Source organism: Panulirus ornatus, chromosome 13 (assembly GCF_036320965.1).
Source record: "Panulirus ornatus isolate Po-2019 chromosome 13, ASM3632096v1, whole genome shotgun sequence".
NCBI lineage: Eukaryota > Metazoa > Arthropoda > Malacostraca > Decapoda > Palinuridae > Panulirus > Panulirus ornatus.
In genome coordinates, this window is record NC_092236.1 from 11,421,881 (window position 1) to 11,439,363 (window position 17,483).

General features: G+C 46.0%; 1 protein-coding gene and 1 long non-coding RNA gene across 2 annotated transcripts in view; one reads left to right on the forward strand and one right to left on the reverse strand.

Moving 5' to 3' along the window:
* LOC139752753 (uncharacterized) overlaps positions 1–17,483 on the reverse strand; it is a 78,539-nt gene that overhangs the window by 1,751 nt on the left and 59,305 nt on the right. The window lies entirely within an intron of this gene.
* The window catches only part of Sym (symplekin scaffold protein), a 175,086-nt gene continuing 169,220 nt past the window's right edge, over positions 11,618–17,483 (forward strand). The window contains exon 1 of the mRNA XM_071668629.1: positions 11,618–11,817. Within this exon, the coding sequence (XP_071524730.1) occupies positions 11,794–11,817 (24 nt within the window). The 5' untranslated portion in view covers positions 11,618–11,793. The remainder of the gene's footprint in view (positions 11,818–17,483) is intronic.

Genomic DNA, 17,483 nt, shown 5'->3' on the forward strand with positions numbered 1-17,483 from the left:
TGTCACTGAGGTGGTAGTGGCATGTGTGTGGTGTGAGTTTCCACCCCCAGTGTAAACACTCTCGCAGTATAAACACTCACACACCATGACAGTTTACGGGAATTGAGTCCCAGATGACCATCTGATTCTGTTGTTGTTGTAGGAGAGTCAGAGGAGCAGCTGGGGTGAGGGAGTATGAGCCTTGATCTTGGTCATTGATGATATTAGTTTCCCTACGATGATTACATGATGTCAACTGCTTCCAGATGATGGAACGCACATTGTCAGGTCTGACCCAGCTTGTTTGGCTCAGGTCGCCACCACACACGGCCTGGGATGACCCTACGTTAGTCATGACACACACTCATTGTTTTTGTTTTGAGGATAAGAAGTTTTAAAAGTGTTAAGTGTGTTAAGAGTTGACAACAGCCACATGATATACTTAAGCTGCTATAAAGAGACTATGTTCTATATACATATTTATCCTCTTTAGGGGACTGAAAGAGCCATACACATGTCATGTATTGATTCTTTTGAAGTCTTTTGGTTTAAACACATTATAATGGAATAATGTAGTAGGCTGAGAGTATGTATGTCTTACTATGAGTGGCAATCGTTCTGGAACCCAACCCAAGTGAGTTTCGCCTCATCAGAGTAAACGCGTCTGAGGGAACCAGACCAGAATGTTGGGTCATATGTGTGGTAATGGTGGTTCCTGTGCCCCTAAGTGTCAATTATTCCTCCAGGGCTTCCCCTTAGGTCATGTCCCATCAAATCACACCCAGGGATGGAAGTCGTCCCCCAGCGCACACCCAGGGCCGGGAGTCGTCTCCCAGCGCACACGCAGGGCCATGAGCCCTCCCCTAGTGCACACCTACGCTCGTCCTACCCCCATCATCCCCTGGCCCTCACCTCACTGCCTCTACAATCATTAACCCAGATCGGTGGCCGCCTGATGGTGCCACACTGTGCGAAAAAAACTGCTGGTGGGAAGGAAGCTGCCAGAGCCTAGGTGTCGTTCACCCCATCACTCGATACCCCAGCACCCAGCACTCTAGGATCGATATCCCAGCACCCGACTCCCCAGTACTGGGCACACCCTGGCACTTGTATTCTAACACGAGTATCCAGGCCCGACATCCTAGTACCGGTAGTACTGGTATCCTAACACCCAGCGTGCCACAGCGATCCAGCACCTTCGTCATGTACACGGTGATGTTGTAACAATCAGAATTACAGTGTGGAGCAGATATGTCTGGCAGGCTGACCATGATCCCAGAGTAAACGCCGCTCTGTGTTAGTTAGTGTAAATGTTGCGTAAAAACACACGCGACAAACGCGTCGTATTACAGTAACCCATCTCCACTCACTTCATGCTTACAGGTCTTATGATTTATGTTATTTTGTAATCACCTCATTGACACTGACGTCCTCGAGGTTCTTCTTCCTCTACTGTACCCAGTCTTTCCAAACGAGTGAGACTCATTAATGTAATCATTTGCATCCATTATGCCTTGTACCTTGCCGTGCATACTGCTTTACTGTCCGTTCACATGTATGCTATCACACCATCTGTGACTTTGCCTGTTATACACTTCTGTGTATATAAACGTGTCCTGACCCTCCCTGTCTCGTGTACGTGTATGTTGAGTACATGGGATCCCCAGCCAGCCGTCCTCTGTGTCCATCTATATGTGTGTGTGAGCTGACTCAAGCTGTGATGTGTATGTGTCTATGTACTGAACGCATGAGGGGCCCCCCCAACCCACCTCTGTAACTTGACCAAGCATCACTCTGGTGTCCATATTAGTGAGTACTGATCCAACCATGAGACTTGTGGTGTGTGTGTCTGTGTAACACACCTCCGAGACCCCAAGCTCATAGATTAGATGTCCCTCTGTATATATATGGGTACTGACCCATCCTGTACTGAGCTTATGTCTGTGTCATATTCCCCTTCGTATGGCTGTCTGGTTATGTCTGCCAAGTGCCTGTAAGGCCTTACCACCCCCCCCCCCTCCACCCCGGCGCCATAGCACATGAGTGAGGTGGTGAAGAACGTGAACTCAACCCAGCATGGCTCACGTGGAGGGTATAATTTTTTTTCCCTTTTCACGTTGTTGTGATAACTCTCTCTCTCTCTCTCTCTCTCTCTCTCTCTCTCTCTCTCTCTCTCTCTCTCTCTCTCTCTCTCTCTCTCTCTCTCTCTCTCTCTCTCTCTCTCATAGTCTCTCGTCTTGGGTAGGTACTCACTTCTGGTAGGTTGGTAGTTGGTGGTGGGCAGCCACCCGACCAGGGAAGTATATCAGCGGTGCTATACCCGCCTGGGTTAGCGACGTGCGCAGTGAGCCAGCATTTCAGTGACTGTCAAGTTTCACCCCTTTGGCCAAGGTTGCTGCCTTATCCTCCTGCTTCGCCCATACGTGGACTGCTGTCATTCCGTTCAATAAACATACAACACCTTCATCTCACACGTAAATCACACACAGCAACAACACGTAACTCACACGACTCGTTCTTCGTAACTTCAGAAGTCCCTATTGCGAACGGTGAGCACTTCTTATGGGTAAAATCACTCCGTAAGTTGTCTTTGTATATAGATAAATGAACACAGGAATTCATACTTAGCCTTATTCATTCATTCATGATTCTCATTCGTACATTCATAGTTATTCATTTATATAAATGAACAGAAAGCCACACACAGAGCCTCACATTCCTGCCTGCGTCTGGCCGACCCGAGGCTGTACATATGGCACGTCTCCAGCCATAGACCCAAGACTCGAGGGACTTCGTACATGCGGTCTGTATCAGTACACGAAGATGGTCGCTGGATATTGAACAGGATGATCCCCAACAGCACCCACCGTGGTAGGTAATCTTTTAAAAAAACACCATTTACAAAGTCGTTTAGTTCTTAACGAAAGAATATAACGCAGTCTCTTCGATGTTGTGAAGCTATTTAGTTCTTAACGAAAGGATATAACGTAGTATTTACGATGTTGTGAAGCTATTTAGTTCTTCACGAAAGGATATAACGTAGTCTCTTCGATGTTGTGAAGCTATTTTGTTCTTCACGAAAGAATATAACGTAGTCTTTACGATGTATTGAAGCTATTTTGTTCTTCACGAAACAATATAACGTAGTCTTTTCCATGGTACGAAGCTGGTTAGGTCTCGGCAACCCCTGTATAACATAGTGTAGTCGATGTATAATACCAAGTCGTTTATACCATAGCAACACAGTATGACCAGGTCTCCTCCTCCAGGTGTGATCGGCAAGGAGCGTCTCCCTCCAGCAATGACGCACGACACAGCAGTGTGGTCGGCCGACACCACCGCTTGGCTTCGAACACTTGGAGCAGTGGGTCGAGGAGAACGGTGTTGACCTTGCAGTACCTCCCCTGCTGGTGGGGTCAGTCAGCTAGTTTTATTTAATCACTTTACTCACCAGCCCTCACGTCGTGGCCTGGGGGCGCGCAAGACATCAGTGGGCATTCAGCAAACGTGAGTGTATTTGATTATATGTAATACAGGTGGAGGTGGGGCAAGTGATAGAGGCAGGCTGAGGGTCAGTACCCATATATGCATATGGGGAGTAAAGTGATATACAGGTTAGGTCGCAACGATGGGCTGAAGACCCATTTAATCAGTCCATAGCCCACACACACACACACACACACACACACACACACACACAAATAAACACACACACACATACACACACACACACACACACACACACACACACACACACACACACACACACACACACACACACACACACACTCACAAATAAACACACACACAAATAAACACACACACACATACACACACATACACGCAAATACACACACACACACACACACACACACACACACACACACACACACACACACACACACACACACACACATACACACACACACACACACACACACACACACACACACACACACACACACACACACACACAAATACACACACACACACACACACACACACACACACACACACACACACACACACACACACACACACACACACACACACATATCGGGGTCACCCTCCATCTGTCCTGCTGGCCTGCACTTGCATACTGCTTGGACTTTCTGATTCTCTTCCTGTGTGTGTGTGTGTGTGTGTGTGTGTGTGTGTGTGTGTTGGTTGCCTTGCCTTACTCTGGCTGTGTTCATGACCTGTCACCCCTGAGTCTGCTGGACCTGGGGACGTATGATAAGAGTCCTCCAACCTCGAGTTTATTGCCTGGTCCATCACTCCCGGGCCATCAGCAGGTGTCTATCTGCCACCATACTCAACCCTGGCCTGTGGCCTGACCCACTGCCAGGGTTGGCAGCCTCTCTACCCAGCCTTATCCGTACTGAATACCTCTTCAGGTTTGCCAGAGCTTGAGGTGGGTGACGGATGCAGCCAGAGAGGATAGAAATTCAGCCCGTAGAGTGATGATGCAGCCAGAGGGATGAGGGATGCCGCCAGATGGATGATGGATTCAGCCAGATGACTGGGGGGGATATGCTTTCGTACCAGTGAAGGATGCTGCCAGATGGGTGAGGGAAGCAGCTAGACGGATGAGGGACGCTGCCAGAGAGGTAAGGTATGCAGATGGCCTCCTCACGGGGCAGCAGGGAGATAGCGGGGGAGGACAGGGAGAGGGAGTAACCAGGGCAGCCAGGGTGATGGCTTGTGCAGCCTCCAAGGCTACGTCACATTTCGGAAATGAAACTAGAGCTCACGTGATCAGTGCGTCATGTGCAGACTCCATTAGCTTGCCTCTGTAGTATTCTAGACAGTCACCTGACCAGCCAGTGGCTCTCTAGTGGGTCTTGCACTGGCCAGTGGTGTTCTAGTATTGTTTTGCACCAGCTGGTGGCTCTCTAGTGGGTCGTGCACCAACCAGTGGTCTTCTAGCGGGTCGTGCCCCAGCTGGTGGCTCTCTGATGGATCGTGCACCAACCAGTGGTCTTCTAGCGGGTCGTGCCCCAGCTGGTGGCTCTCTGATGGGTCGTGCATCAACCAGTGGTCTTCTAATGGGTCGTACACCAACCAGTAGTCTTCTAATGGATCGTACACCAACCAGTGGTTTTCTAATGAGTCGTGCACTAACCAGTGGTCTTCTAGTGGGTCGTGCACCAACCAGTGGTCTTATAAAGAGTCTTGCACCAGCCAGTGTTCCACCTAGTAGAGTCTTGCACAATGAAGTGGTCCTCTGGTATAGTCTTTCACCAGACAGTGATCTACTAGGAGGATGTTGCACTTGCAAGTAGATCGCTAATAGAGTCTTGCACCAGCCAGTGGTCCTTCAATGAGTCTTGCACCAGCCAGTCGTCTACTCGTTGGGTCTGGCACGGGCAGTGTCGTTCCTTAGCCAATGGTCCTCCAGCACAGTCTTATGCCGGCCAATGGTTCTCTGTTGTGGTTATGTACCAACAAGCAGTCCCCTAGTTCGGCAGTGGACGTGCCAGTAGCCTCCCTAGCGCTGCCCTGCACCTGTCAGTAACCCCCTTGTATATCCCCATACCTGTCTGTTGCTCCCTCGGGCGTCCTGTACCTCTAAGTGTCCCCCATAGTGAGGCCCTGCACACCTCTGCCGATGGCCCCCTATTATGGCCCTGTACCTGCCAGTGGCCCCCGTAGCATGGCCAGCGTTGTCGTCGGGCGGCGCCCTGTGCTACAGCCATTAGGCTGAGCTGGTTTTATTACACCACATAAACAAACATCTTCTTATGGACGTTTCTTGTATAGTAAAGCAGTGAGACGGTGTTTTGCTTAGCTAGTCATGTGAAGTTAATTGTCATCTATACGTGTAATGATACTGAGAGCTGTTTGCTCACTGAATATACAGTTCTAAAGATAGCAGATAATCGACAGACGACACGGGAGAAATGTTGGAGTGGCACAAAGGGTGATCACAGCCCCAGTACACATTACTGGTCCTGAGGTGGCCCGACGCTGTTGTCAGACCAAACACCGGACCCCTCTTCCTGGTTCGCGCTCTCCGCACGACCAGCACTTGTACACGTGTTCTGACAGAGCACAGCGGGTGGGTGATGGGCTGACATCATTTCTGGACAGAGCACCCGGCGAAGATGGGTGTATGATGGGATGACATCATACCATGTCATTGTACGTACCGAGGGAGGACGGGTGTGTATGATGGCCTGACATCATACCATGTCACTTGTACCCGGGGAAGGTGGTGGGTGTATGATGGGCTGACATCATACCATGTCACTTGTACCCGGGGAAAGTGGTGGGTGTATGATGGGCTGACATCATACCATGTCACTTGTACCCGGGGAAGGTTGTGGGTGTATGATGGGATGACATCATACCATGTCACTGTACGTACCGAGGGAAGACGGGTGTGTATGATGGGCTGACATCATACCATGTCACTTGTACCCGGGGAAGGTTGTGGGTGTATGATGGGCTGACATCATACCATGTCACTTGTACCCGGGGAAAGTGGTGGGTGTATGATGGGCTGACATCATACCATGTCACTTGTACCCGGGGAAAGTGGTGGGTGTCTGATGGGCTGACATCATACCATGTCACTTGTACCCGGGGAAGGTTGTGGGTGTATGATGGGCTGACATCATACCATGTCACTTGTACCCTGGGAAGGTGGTGGGTGTACGATGGACTGACATCATACCAGACACTGTACCCGGGGAAGGTGGATGGTGATGATCTCACCACAAGGACGGGAGACAATGAAGCGAGAGTAAATAATGTTTGGGCTTGTTAAAGGAGAATGACAGCTGGTCATATCATACTGCAGGCGCCTCGACATATTGTAGATGACGTCCTTCCCATGTTGAGAATAAAGTTTTTCAAATAAAAGGCATAAAAATGTCAGGTGCAACTAACACTCGTGAAAGCATGAAGGGAATACTGTGAGGAAGGAAAATAGAGATGAATTGGTGGAAATATAAAAGTTACTTGAAGGAGGATGAACGAAAACAATGAAGCAAAAAAGGAAACGTGCAGGTAAGAACAAGCTGAAGGGAAGACGAAAACTGTCTTGAGAATATACGACATTTGTTGAGGGAGAGAAACATGTAAAGACAGAAGAACATAGAATGAAATACGCGATGAACTTAAGGAAAAGAGACAGTAAACTGAGGGCATGATACTGTTGCCTTTACGTATAGAGACACTACTTTAAGCGATGACCCAGGTCAGCCAGCCATAACATCATCTACTGCTGGCTGATTTGGCCCAGACATGGGCTGTTTTGTACACGGTTTTGACACCTTCCAACCCACACACAGGCGTCTTCTCTCCGCTCCAGACCTATCATCAGGCAGATCCTCTCCACTCGTGGTGCTCTCAGGTGCTTCTGACTCTCGATGGCGATTAAGCAAAGCTAACAGCATGACTCACGAAGATGCAATAGTCTGGACTCACGAGCCAACAAAAACAGAGGAGGAAGGTGATGTGACTTGGGTCGCCTGTGTCCTTGCCGCCGACACTCTGATTGCATTTCAGCTCCTCCTAATCCCTAGTTTTTATCCACTCCCCTTCACCGTCCCCCACTCCTCTTCCCCTCCTCGATTAGAACACTGAGAGACGCCGTCCCTTTATCGTCTTGTGATTTTCTTGATGTATAGGACTGTTTCCCTGAGCTGATGAACCTTAGACTAAGAGCTGGTAGAGTGGAGTTCAGTATAAGTATTTATACCAACTCTTTTCTGTTTCAGAATTTAGTTCCCCATCACTTGGTCTGCAACGCCGTGCAAGTCTGGGTTCACGCCTGGTAACATCACTTGATTCATCGTCCCTCGGTGAGGTAGGAGTCGACGGTGATGCAGAGTCATACTTCCGACTCCCCGGTCCCAACCAACAACAGATCTGCACCGTGTTGGAGGGTGATGAGCCAGTAATGATTGATTGATTCGTGCCAGTAACCCCGGCAAACTTATTGTGTGCACACCCTATGCTCATCCTGTGAACGGTAGGGCAAAAGGATCACAGGGGGGGTCACAGAGGCGGCAAGATTTCTAATTTCCTCCACTCTCAGCTTGGGGCCAGTGTGGAGCTTAAGCAGGTTGGTGCACATACCTGCCTCTCAGACTTTACCTTCCAGTCATCATCTTTGTTGAGTCACGTTAGAAAAACACTGATGACATTACATGCTTTATTCATCCTCTCTTTATATCATAGTCACACGGGGTTTTATCTTCATCCTGAGTTCAGGGATAGGGTCGCATCTTGCGTCGGTACATCCTTGTGTATGTACTGTACATCTCCCGCTTCATAGTCCCATCATTTTCTTGGGAGAATGTTTGTTGCCTGTTGATCTAACTCGGTGACATTGTCCACCCATTGACCCTCGTTGGGGATGAATGACTCCCGCGTTGTACACATTTGTACATAGGTACTTTCGAAGTTTAGTTTTCAGTCATTCTTAAGTCCTGTTGGAATTGAATCGAGTACGGTGACATTATTGACTTTACCGACCCTAAGCTTAAGACTGAAGTGCCCCTCCTGCCTTAAGGCTCATAGATTCCTCCAGCCCTGTGTGGTGACCACTGGCTCTCCTGCAGGATCCTGGACTTTAATGGAAATCACTGCAGTGACAAGTTTTAACGATCCTAAACTCATCGTCTGACAGAGCACTAGACTCTGCATCGACTCGTATACTCTCGAACTCAACCGAATTTCAGAGTGAAGCTCCTGATCTTAACTGTTTCATAACCATCCTCATGAGCCCCCGTGTTTCATGGGAACCTTCATATAACGTTTCATTCGTACCCTCACCCAGCATATCATCGCTACCTTCCCTCTGTTCTTCCCATTAGTTGTCTGTCATGTCTCCTACTCTGTCTTGACATCATGTTTTTTTGTACCACATCTGGGATACAACTTGAAGTTTTTCCGTGGCGCCCTTCCTCGCTCCCTCAACTCTTCCCTAGTCAGGTGCTAAGTGCTGCCCTTCCCACTCACATCACGTTTGACTGATTGTTGTCATTACGCAGGTCCCCAGTGACCGAGACGGAGTAGACGTCATCAACGTTGCAAGATTCCGACTTCAAGAACACTGAGAATTAAGGTACACCTCGGCAGCTAGGGGGGAAGATAGGTGAAATCTTCGTCAGCTGTCTTGATTTCTAGAACATTTACGATATTGAACACCTAGTGAGTGACACGTTGTCTATCGTGAGGCTTTGCTATTTCAAGGGCCACTCCGTGCATGTTGTGGTATGGACTACGTTTCTTCGTGTTCGGTCTGGTCTGTGGTGTAATCTTACTTTATATTGACTAATGTGTTTGCTCTCATGTACTTTCCCGCTTTTTTTCACTCATTTTATAGGATTCATTGCTTTAAAAGAGGTGAAGCTGTTTTATGAATAAAAGAAACACATGAAAAAAAAAAAAATCCTCGTCCAGCTTCATCGTCCAACCAAGACTTCCCTGAATTTTCAATGTCATGGCCAAAGTACACCACCGTTAGTGTCGTCTGCTGAGTCCCGTCGCTGAAGACCGAAGAAATGACTGCAGTTAGCATTCTTCCTCCACACTACATTTCACCTTCAGTATTAGTTTACGTGACGTAAATAGCGTCCACACATCTCGACAAACTCCTCCAGCGACCGTCTTTGTTAGCTCCCAACACCCATTCCTACCATGCCAGGCATAAATAGTAGATGCCGCTTAGAATTTGGACTAGATATTGTTGAAAAGATACTAAGATATACATATTTTTACGAGTATGTTCCGAGTCTGATCGTAAGGTTCGTGGCTGGTAAACCGTTTATGTTTGGGGAGAACACGGGTAAAGGCCAATAGCCAGGGGTGTGTAGTTCACGCACGGTTTTTACCCAGAAAATAACCAACACATGTATACACCGCAGGCTGGGGGAGGTGGAGTTGTAAACATACTGTGGCACTACACATACAGTGGTGTGGTATGGTGGCTTGACCCAACGCAGCTGCGCGAGGATGTGCCCGGCACGACCCACAGACGAGTTAGTTAATCCCTTCAGCACGACCAAGAGTACGACGGTAGGCTCATGGTGTATTAGCCTTTGACCTGGTCCTGGCCATCATATGCAAGGATCGTACCACTGAGTTCTAGGGTCTTTTCCCTCGTACTCATGGGGTCTTATTGTCATGCTCAATGATCATACTCTCGTGCTCTAGTTAAACCACTGTGTCCGCTTTCCTTGTGAATCTATATCCTAATATTAGCTCAGTATGTATAACCTCAGGAGACCTGTAACCTGTCACTGTAACAGGCAAAGAAAAGTTTAAAATCAGGAGGTGTAAACTTCTGAGGTGAATCTGTGCTGACAGACGTACCCAAACATTATGGCAGAGTTTGCCTGAGGCAAGTCGCCCGCCGCGCCGCCCTGGCCAAACAATCAAGCGCTCGCCAAGCGTGGATGACACCGTGACGACCACAGTCAGCTGGCGTTAAGAAATTCACCCTATGAATTCCACACTGACTTATTCATTTCTCTGTTACGAACCATCAACGCCTAATTTTCTTTACGTTCAGCGTTGGTTGATACTTCTCCTGCTCTAGGTGATAGCAGGCACCAGCTGCACCTCTAAGAAGCAAAGGCAACAAGGTCTCCGGGCTGTTCATGCACAAAAACTCGCATAAAAACACACAGAGAACGGCAGTATGTGTGGTGAGAGCGTAGGTGGCCTTAGAATTATCCTTAACACTTGAAGATGGTGTCAAAGATTCTTCGGATGATGGAAATAGCTTGACATTGACGGCCTTAATGACCCTGGAGGTTGATGGCTTTGGAACCCAACCAACGCACCCAAACACGGGTGAGATACAGACATGTCTTGAAGAATACGAACGCAATTTGTTTGTGTACCCATAAACTTGAAGGAATACGTTGATTTAATGTATCTAAGAACGATGAGAAATTCGACAGTGTCTTACAACTGGACGTGATGATAGAAGGACATGACCATTGACTGCCCCATTACCTGAAAATGTGGATAAGGGAAATGACAACATAGAAATGCTGCGGCGTTATTCTGTATACTACTGTAAACTGAAGACGCGTTTGATTTTTACGTTCGTCCGAAACTTTACACAAGGTGGCTGGCCTTCGTGTCTTCCACTCATTGTTGGAACAGGTGTGATTTAGTAGATACTTTCTTATGTACGTAGTATGGCATTTTTCTGAGTTGTTGCTATATTGTCTAAACATAAAAGGAAGAGAGGGAGAGTGTGTTTATAGCAATTCAATTATAGAACAGTCCCCCCTAAAGCTTTGCCATTGGTGCTTTTGAATCCACTCAATAGATGTCACTATAATGGCAGTGTTTGGCATCCTTACAACCATCATATTGAGACAAGTGTCATGAAGATTTTCCGTCTTTTCTTACAGTCCCTTAACAACAGTTTTGTCCAAGTCGACTCTTGGCTGGCTCACTTCAGTATAAGTACTTCTCGTGTAAAGTGATGAGGTGGAAAAGTGATAGAGTGTAAGGACGTCATAATGACGAACTATTTAGTTGGTGGCATGAGATTGTGACTTAGTTTTATTGACTGATACTAAGATACTGTGATACTTTCGTCAATCATTTAGTAAAGTGTTTAGTGATAACAGAGTTTGTGTGCTTTGTAAAGCAAACAGAGTTTACAGATGACTGTACTTTGACGTTGAAAATATTCTGAATAACTTGGAACCATTTCATACGTGTAAATAACATAACAAGTGCATCAGTGTAAATAACATAAGTGCATCAGGGTATCTGATGGTGTAAACAGCGTCACAAGTGCATTAGAATGGACTCAAATTGATGTAGACGACCAGAATGGTTGGCCTTCCGAGGGAACAGGTAGGATATTGTGTTGATTCATTGCACAAGAATTCTTATGATAATGATCTTTATTATTGTACAGATAACGTTGGGTGAAAATGATGAAGGGTTCCGATAAGGTATGAATTACTTTAATGAGTCCTGGACAAATTACGGTCTTGAACGACTGTGACCTGGCTAGGTTGTGTGCCAGGAGCAAACTAACATTATGTGAATCAAATTAGCGACTGTATTTGTAACATCATCGTACAAAATGGGGGTAGGATTGTTAACCTTCACGATAGTATGGACTGAAAAAAGGGTTGTTAGACTGGTTAGATATATGGATGACGATGAGGGCTACAAGTCTGGCTACCCTGGAAGAGAGAATAGGATCAGGTGACCTGATTACAACTTTTAAGGTCGATTATCAGCTGGATAATGTTAACGCCACAAGGGAGGACTGGTTTAGTGTGAGGGTTGGGTGGATGTTTGGAGTGAAGTAAGTAAGGAGACTGCGAATGCCGGCAATTGTCTTCTTAGTACATAAAGTACAGGAGCCGGGCTACCCACGGGTCTCAAACTCTTTCCCCGTGATGTTAGATAGGTTATTATAGATTGCTGGTGGCAAGTGACCGCCAATCAGGGAGATACTGCCGGCTGGGTACCGGGTGGTTTGGTGACGGCGGAGGAGCAGTGTTTGACACGTTTCCCCTCCTGGCCCACGTTCCTGCCGTCCACAAAGCTTCGTCATTTTGCACGTAACTCTTGACAACATGTACCTTGCACAACTACTCGTTCTTAACTGTAAATTTTCCTGCAGTGACCGCTGGGCAGTTGCCTTGCTAATAGCAGAATCTCTGTATATACAAAGAAAGTTCAAGAGATGAAGCTTTACGAGTGTAGAGCTCCCACCCTGGTGTAGAAATATGTAAATTACACATACACTGTACATAAAGTATTAGAAAAACTAATAGAGAAGGTCGACCCAGGGGAGAGCAACAGAGATTATTACCATCAAGAGAGGTTAGAGGCCGTGAATTTGCCCAGTATAGATGAGAGAAGATTGAGGGGTGACTTAATCATAACCTTGAAGTTTCTGAACTGGTTTGATGGTGTCTTTAATGAACAGTTCTTAGAAATGCTTAAAAACAAGGGAAAGTCATTGCATTCATTTATATTTGTATAACGAGAAATATAACAAGAAACGTTTTCGGGGAAACATTTTAAGTATGCACTTTTTAGTATGAGCATTGCATAGATTGAGCAACATGATGAAACTTTGAATGCTGACAGTATTCAAAATGTAGATTGTGGTATTTTAGAGAAAGTTCAACAGCTGGGGCCTTACTGGTGTAGAGAACTCCATTCTCGTACTACTTAAATAAGTAATTACACACATTTCGTAACACGGTAGAGTTAGGTCCATGTTTACCCTCGAGCGGATGTATGTTCTTTGTTGGGGTAAACTTGATCAACCGTCCACCGCTGACAGCGAACGAGGTGCCGACAACCACCATCCTCCACTTGCTGCTGACATAAAAGTGGCGGGTGCAAGTGACATGCCCAGAGTTAGCTCTTCATGTCGTCCTTTACTCTCTAGTTTTTTATATGGAAGAACTCATTTATCTCGTGTGAAATTTTAGACGTACAGCACTTAAGAAGTGTTTGCTTGCATTAGTAATTATCTTTACATTACGGCATATTGTATCAAGTTAATGTGCCGAAGTTGTGTGTTTAGAAAGGCGCTCTAAGGGACACAAAACATTGACTTTATTTGTATACTTATGTTGAAACATGCGCAAAGCAATTCCAATGGGCGTAAACTGGTTGAGGATAGGTTCTAATAATGACATTGCCTTCCAGAAATTAGGAGTCGTGCCCTAACGTATATGGGACATTTAGTCTTAAACTTGAGGTAAATTTGCGTCATTCAATTGATTCACGATCCTGTGAGCACTTGGCCACATTTAGATACTTGCAAAATATACACGATCGTCACAAACTAATCACCTTGCACATAACGTAGCCTTATCATTGGGTCCTTTCGAGGCTGTATGCGATACTGGAAGAGAACTCGTAAGAGTGATGTAGTACGAGTAGAAACACATTCAGATTTTTCGAAGAGGAAGATCTATAAATCTATCGTAGGGCTAAGGGAATACAGATGATGACAGTGTGGATTTCAAGTGAAATATATAACAGGTCTATGCTTAAACGTATCTCTCGTACTGCTTTCAGCTAATCTAATTGGTAAATCATCCCATATGTTAAGAATCCTGTTGAAGAAAAAGTACTTCGCCTCATTCGAGGTAAAACGTTTGTCCACAGATTTGTCACATTTTACTCCTGTCTAACAGAATCTTTCTGTGGATCAGTTTTATACTGTTGTATCCCGGGGAACGGATGAGAAAGAAAATACAACTCACGCATCTGCGTGTCGTAAGAGGCGATTAATAGGGGATACAGTTCCTGTATTATCACTCTGAACTGGGGCAGAAGTAGCATAGAGATGATTTTTCCTTGAAGGCTCAGTTCTTGGTACTTTCTCGCTAAGATGGAACAGGCAAGCACGTTTTAAAACACACACACACACACACACACACACACACTCTCGTATATCCCCTGCAATAATTCTTTACTCTGGGCACCCACTTGTTTGTCCGACGCTTCACTTAGTTGAGACAACACAATTCAGATTTGACATGTTTATATCTCTTATTGCTTCCCCTTACAGTTCTGGTGGTCTTCAGCGGCCATACTTAAAGTCTACCTTGTGGATATTCGTAGGCGGAAACTATCATGTATTATCTTTTGTCTTTTGCACATTTCTATTCAATACATTGAACACGACCATACGGGCATTGAGCACGAGGATCGAACCTTGAGCATGCATGCTGTGAGCCTGAGGCAAGACGATGCGAACCTTAAGCACATCGAGCGTACGCCAGTTTGACCCTTGAACACGATGGTACAAGCCTTGCGTACGGCGGCACGATACGAAAGCCTAGTATTATTTAACCTGACCTTTAAGTATGGGTGAAATCCACGCTTCAATGTGGAAAAACAAATTATGGACAGGTTCTCATAATGTTGTCAAACATAACATGAGAATTTTTTTTCCCCCCAAAGCTAACTCATAATTTGGGGGGAAACGAATGGTACAGTTAACTCTTTCACAGACGTGAGCAACTGATGCTGTCATTACACATTCAAGTGGGGAAGATGGTGTACGTGTGTGGCGGCATGAGAGTGTACTGGAGCAACACCAGATAATGATCTTAACACCAACAGTAAGATATACGGCGCCTATCACCAATGGGAACAAGTGGAAAAATGTTTAGATAACTTTGGTAATGCCAGATGGGTATAACAATGGAAAGATTTAAATGAAATTTACGTAAGATTTATGTATAAATATACTACGCTTCGTGCCGTTCTCGTGAAAGAGAGAACGTGATATGCTAAGCTCATATTTCTTAAAGATGTTGAGGCCACTTGGCTGAAAACACACAGTTGAGGTATTACAGATATTACAAAACTGGGAGGTCATGGTAATTACTAGTTAACTAATCATATAAGAGCTTAAGATTAGGGAGAGCTGTTCTAGGCTCCAGTACGTGTTCCCACGCTCGCTTCACAAGGTCCCATGCTTGCCCCAAACATCACATATTCCGGGAGGTCTTGCAATAATATTTACAACACAAAGCAGGACGACTGTCTGTGATGAAAGAGAAAGAAAATACACGACACATCAATACGGCAGCAGTGAGTGTTCAAGAAATTAGGGCAGGTCTCCATTGGAAACAAATTTTATAATGTTTTTAGTTTCGACCTATGACTGTGAACACTTGACTTTGTTGCGGAAGTGATTGGTCAGTATCCGAAATGTTTGCACAGGTTTCTGCTGCGTCTTGTGAAGTGCTTTGAATTCGGGGAAAACATGAACGAGTCTCTCAATTCAGTTCATCTGAAATATTATTTTCTTTTTTAGGACACTGAAAAACAATGCATCACTCACTTTTAGCATTTTCCTTTCTGTATCTGAAGCGCGTATTGCAACGAGGTTAAGAAGTTACAGTGGTTGGTGTCTGGTGGAAGTTGGACTTCAAAACTCTGGTGTTTTGATGTGTGATTGGCTGCACTGCTCGCTGGCCGCCGCCGGAGCCAGCCTACCCCAGCTGGCTCCGGGTGGAGGTTCCCACACTAGATAAGTGTGATAACTTGTGTTGAGGTGTGGCACCTGACTCCAGGGATGGTCTTAGCCTGCCTTCCCTACCGTCACGTACTCGCCTCACCAGCCCCGTTCACGCTATTCTCATGCGAATATTTTCTGCTGCGTGCGTGTAGCGGGAGCAGCGTTGGTACGGTGAACACGTAAGTATAGACGTGATGAGAGAGGCTGCAGGCTGCAGTAAGTTGAACTTATTCCCTCTGAAATATCTGATGAGGCGGATGGAGCCGGCGGCAGCGGGGCGCCTGATCTCCTACCCCTTTTACAGGACACGAGCCAATACAATGATATTAGAACATTGTGTTTCTGTTGTACAGCTGATGAAGGCTTTACTGCAACCGGATGTCCTGCTGTACAGATATGCAGATAATAATGTCCTTGATCATTAACACCCGTCTCCACTTTATCATTTGATTGTACATTTCTGAACATTTTGTCCTCGTGCATGATATACTCACCCAGGGACCAAAACAGAGAGAAGTACGGAAGAATGATGCTTTTGACTCGATCGATCTTTGCTGCTTGAATGGCGCGTTTACTTTACACGCCTTCCTGTCATGCGAAGTTTAATGGGAACAATTTGAATATTTATTTTAAAGAAATGTTTACGTAATAATCTATCCCAGGAATTTTTCATAATTTCATTATACATGTGAATTATTCATTTGCTTGTTTCACTGTATTTCTCGTTATCCTGATTAGTCCTTCGATTCTGATTTATTAGTGTCTCAACGAACCAGCGGGGCTGGGGTCCCGATTACCTCATAACCCGACGTCCACTTACACTTGACCTTCGCCTCGACCTTCACTTGAGACATGAGAGGCAGGGAAGGTCCTCCACGCGTAGTGGACGTGGTATTGCCACAGGGAGGAAGGCACATTGTGCAAGTTTGCGCGTGGATGTGTATGGGTGTCCATTACTTCTTCCTTCCTTGGGAATGCCTGATAAAGATTCACGATCAAATCTGTTGCGTGGGGAAAATGATGATTGTCAAGGGTAGGCGGTAGGGCATGCGCCCCTCGGCGGGGCGCGCCAGATCCGTTCGCTGCACTGGTGGCGGCACGGGAGCCCAGGAAAGCGTGGCAGCCACGGAGCAAGGTGGGCCCAGTGTCACTAGCACAGCTTGAGACGGGTGTGAGAGTACTGCCTTCGCCATAAGACATACCACTTTAATGTTCTGCACGACGACCCAGATGTTGTAGATTTTGTGGCCGAGATGAGTTACTCCTTACACTTACAGTGTACACCTTGTATTCCTCACTGCAGGCCTGTCACCTCGCAAGCTTCTTACGCTATGAAAGAAAAAAAAAGGAAAGGCTCCCTGCCACACACCACTATAACATGGTATTTTAGTATCGTCATAGCTAAACCAGTAGAGAATAATATGCAGTATAGTTATAATGTAAATAAAAGAATGGAGTTATGTTTTCTGCAAGTAGTACAAATTCCTTTCATACGATACTAAGCATA